Here is a 2,873-nt window from a genome sequence, read left to right as displayed (position 1 = left end):
TACATCAACAAATACTAGTTAATCTATTCAGCACCATCAGTTTGTAATTTATACCAGTCCAATAATCACACCATAGCCGGCAGAGTTATCAAGCCCACACAAGCATGCAAGAATGAAAATACAGCAAACTGAATAAAATGCAAAGAATTTTTTTTTAAATCCTCGACAGTCACACGAATTGCAATAATTAAACATAGTTATTGATGAATATAGCCAAAATGACGAAATTATGTTCGTGTCCAAGATTATGTCACCCGCCCCCAAACTTAGATAGTACATTGTCCTCATTGTGAAGATGAAATAAAAGTGTAAACAGACATAATTGAAGGACAATAATAAACTTAAGCGTAAGATGGAGTATGAGTACATCCCTGATCAAGATGGAGGTGGTTAATGAAAATTGGGACCAGCAGTACCGTCTCTTGGTGGTGGAGCTGTGACGTTATTTTTGACGGCATCCTGTAAAAGTGTAAAGTATGCGTATTAGTCCACTTGGTGTAAATAGATGCAACTGAGGCAAGAAATAACCTATGTAGTGCACAAATCCCCCAAACTTGCTTCAATGTGTACATTGTTGGTGTACATAATGCATAATTTATGTCTCAACATAGGGTTCATATCACAAAAATGTGAATTACCAACGAAACTTCGCTCAAAACATGCACTTTGTTCAATTTGATACATGACTGATTAAAATAGGACTTCAACCTCATGACTCGTGCATGGTGCATTGGAACTCGTGTAGACCATGCCTAGACTCCATGTGATAGGGATGTATGATTGATGACCTAAAACTATTGATAATGCCAAAAAAAAAATGAAAAGTTCCTAAACTATTGCAAAACGAAGTAAATGAAAGGATAGAAACGTTGGGTTGCCTCCCAACCAGCGCTATTTTATAGTCGATAGCTCGACTTTTAGTACAAGTATGTTATGGCACTTTAAATATGGCTTGGGAGGTCTTGCATAGTTTGCTCAATATGGTCTTGTTCCGTACTGTAGTTATCCTCTGAATTTCATCCCTGTCTTTCTTCAAGTGGTTTGTCTTTCTCTCCTCATCCGTATGGAATCCCACATTAAATGCCTTAATCTCCTTTGAATTGATAAGAACGGATGGAGATTGTACTATATAGGCCTCATGAATGTTTGGCTGTTTCTCCAACTCAAAATTATAGGGGATTCCTATGTCAAGCACTTCAATCTGGAAACAGCTTTTAGGCTCGTTGGGGTATTTCATTGCCTTGAAAACATTAAAAGAGACTTATTCCTCCCCCAGCCTCGGAGTTAATTGTCCTTGCTGCACATCTATGAGGGCTCTTGCAGTAGCCAAAAATGGTTGTCCCAATATGATAGGCACGTCCTTGTCTTCTTCCATATCCAAAATCAAGAAGTCTGCTAGGAATATGAGTTTATCCACTTTGAACAATACATCTTCAATAATCCCTCGTGGATGTGTAAGTGATCGATCAGCTAGCTGTAGAGTTACTGTGGTTACCTTAGGCTCTCCCAATCCTAGTTTCCTAAAAATAGAGAGTGGCATCAAGTTAATACTCACACCGAGATTACACAATGCTTTATCAAAACAAAAATCACCAATTATGCAAGGGACAATGAAACTCCTTGGATCTTTAAGTTTTGGTGGGAGCTTTTTCTGGATTTTGGCACTGCATTCCTCCGTAAGAATTACTGTCTCATGATCCTCCAGCTTGCGTTTGTTTGATATAATATCTTTGAGAAACTTCACGTAGCTAGGCATCTGTAATAGTGCATCGGTTAGTGGGATGTTGATATGGAGCTTTTTGAAGACTTCTAGGAATTTTTTGTACTGTTGTTCCAATTTTTGCTTCTTCAACCACTGTGGAAAAGGAATTGGAGGCTCGTAGGGGTTGACTGTGACTTTGGCCTTATCCTGTGACTTTTTTGAATTTTCCTTTGAAATTAATTCCTTTACAACAGTCTCTTCTTCAGCAAGAGAAGATGTCTCTCCAATCACACCTAGCTCTTGATATGGATTTTAGGCAATTGTACTCCACTTCGAGTTGTAATGGCCTTGGCTTGCTCTTTGGGATTGATTTTTGTGTTACTCGGCAAGTTACCTTGCATTTTACCAGCCAATGCTATGGCCAACTGTCCCATTTGAGTTTTCAAATTTTTGATCGCTGCATTTTGATTTTGAAGTGTAGCTTCGGCTTTCTCCATGAATTTTCCTATCATATCTTTCAATTGTTCTCTTGTTGTTAAAATTGTCCCTATGGCCTATTTTGATTTTTGTTGCTCCAAAAGAAGTTGGGATGCTTCATCCAACTGGGGTTGAAAGTTTCTCCATATTGATTGTGTTGTTGGCATTGTCCCCATTGTGCATAATCTACTCGATCAATTCCTTGCATGAGTATTGGGCATTCCGATGTTTTATGCTCAGCTCCACATTCCTCACAATTGCTCTTCTTAACTTGTGCTGCTTGTGATATGCTTTTCACCTTGTGATACAGAGAGTCAATTTTTGCAGATATTGCTAAATAAGTATCCACCTCATGGACACCAGGAGTTTTCCTTAGAATCGCCCTCTCAGAAGACCACATGGCTGATGTGGTAACCATTCTCTCAAATAATTCAAATACCCCATTAACTGTTCGTGTGGATATTTAGCCATGTGACGCCGAATCCACCATGTTCTTGTGGCATGGAAGTAACCCTGTGTAGAAGAATCGAATTTGGGTCTTTTTATGAAACCCATGTTGAGGGCATTTCCGAAGCATGTTTTTGAATCTGTTCCAAGCTTCATCAAATGATTCGGTTTCTCCTTGACTGAATACTGATATGTCATGTCTCAGCTTCGCTATCTTGGCTAGGAAGAAAAACTTTGTGCAGAATTT

The 2,873-nt window shown here is 38.8% G+C and overlaps 1 protein-coding gene across 1 annotated transcript; it reads right to left on the bottom strand.

Annotated features, from left to right (window-relative positions):
• Nucleotides 1-1,261: 1,261 nt before the first annotated feature.
• On the bottom strand, nt 1,262-2,136 carry LOC111375637. Its single transcript, XM_022998495.1, has 2 exons — nt 2,029-2,136; nt 1,262-1,756 (listed from the first exon to the last, which is right to left on the bottom strand). Exons 1-2 carry the CDS (start codon nt 2,134-2,136, stop codon nt 1,262-1,264), a joined length of 603 nt encoding a protein of 200 aa, XP_022854263.1.
• Nucleotides 2,137-2,873: the final 737 nt, after the last annotated feature.

Source organism: Olea europaea, unplaced genomic scaffold (genome assembly GCF_002742605.1).
Source record: "Olea europaea var. sylvestris unplaced genomic scaffold, O_europaea_v1 scaffold13948, whole genome shotgun sequence".
In the NCBI taxonomy this organism is placed as follows: Eukaryota; Viridiplantae; Streptophyta; class Magnoliopsida; order Lamiales; family Oleaceae; genus Olea; species Olea europaea.
This window is presented reverse-complemented; position numbering and strand designations above follow the sequence as displayed.

Coding starts and splice junctions, on each gene's coding strand:
- LOC111375637 (XM_022998495.1), bottom strand. CDS start 2,136: ATGGGACAGTTGGCCATAGCATTGGCTGGTAAAATGCAAGGTAACTTG. Junction 1,757..2,028: donor CCATTACAACTCGAAGTGGA/GTACAATTGCCT, acceptor GCACTATTACAG/ATGCCTAGCTACGTGAAGTT.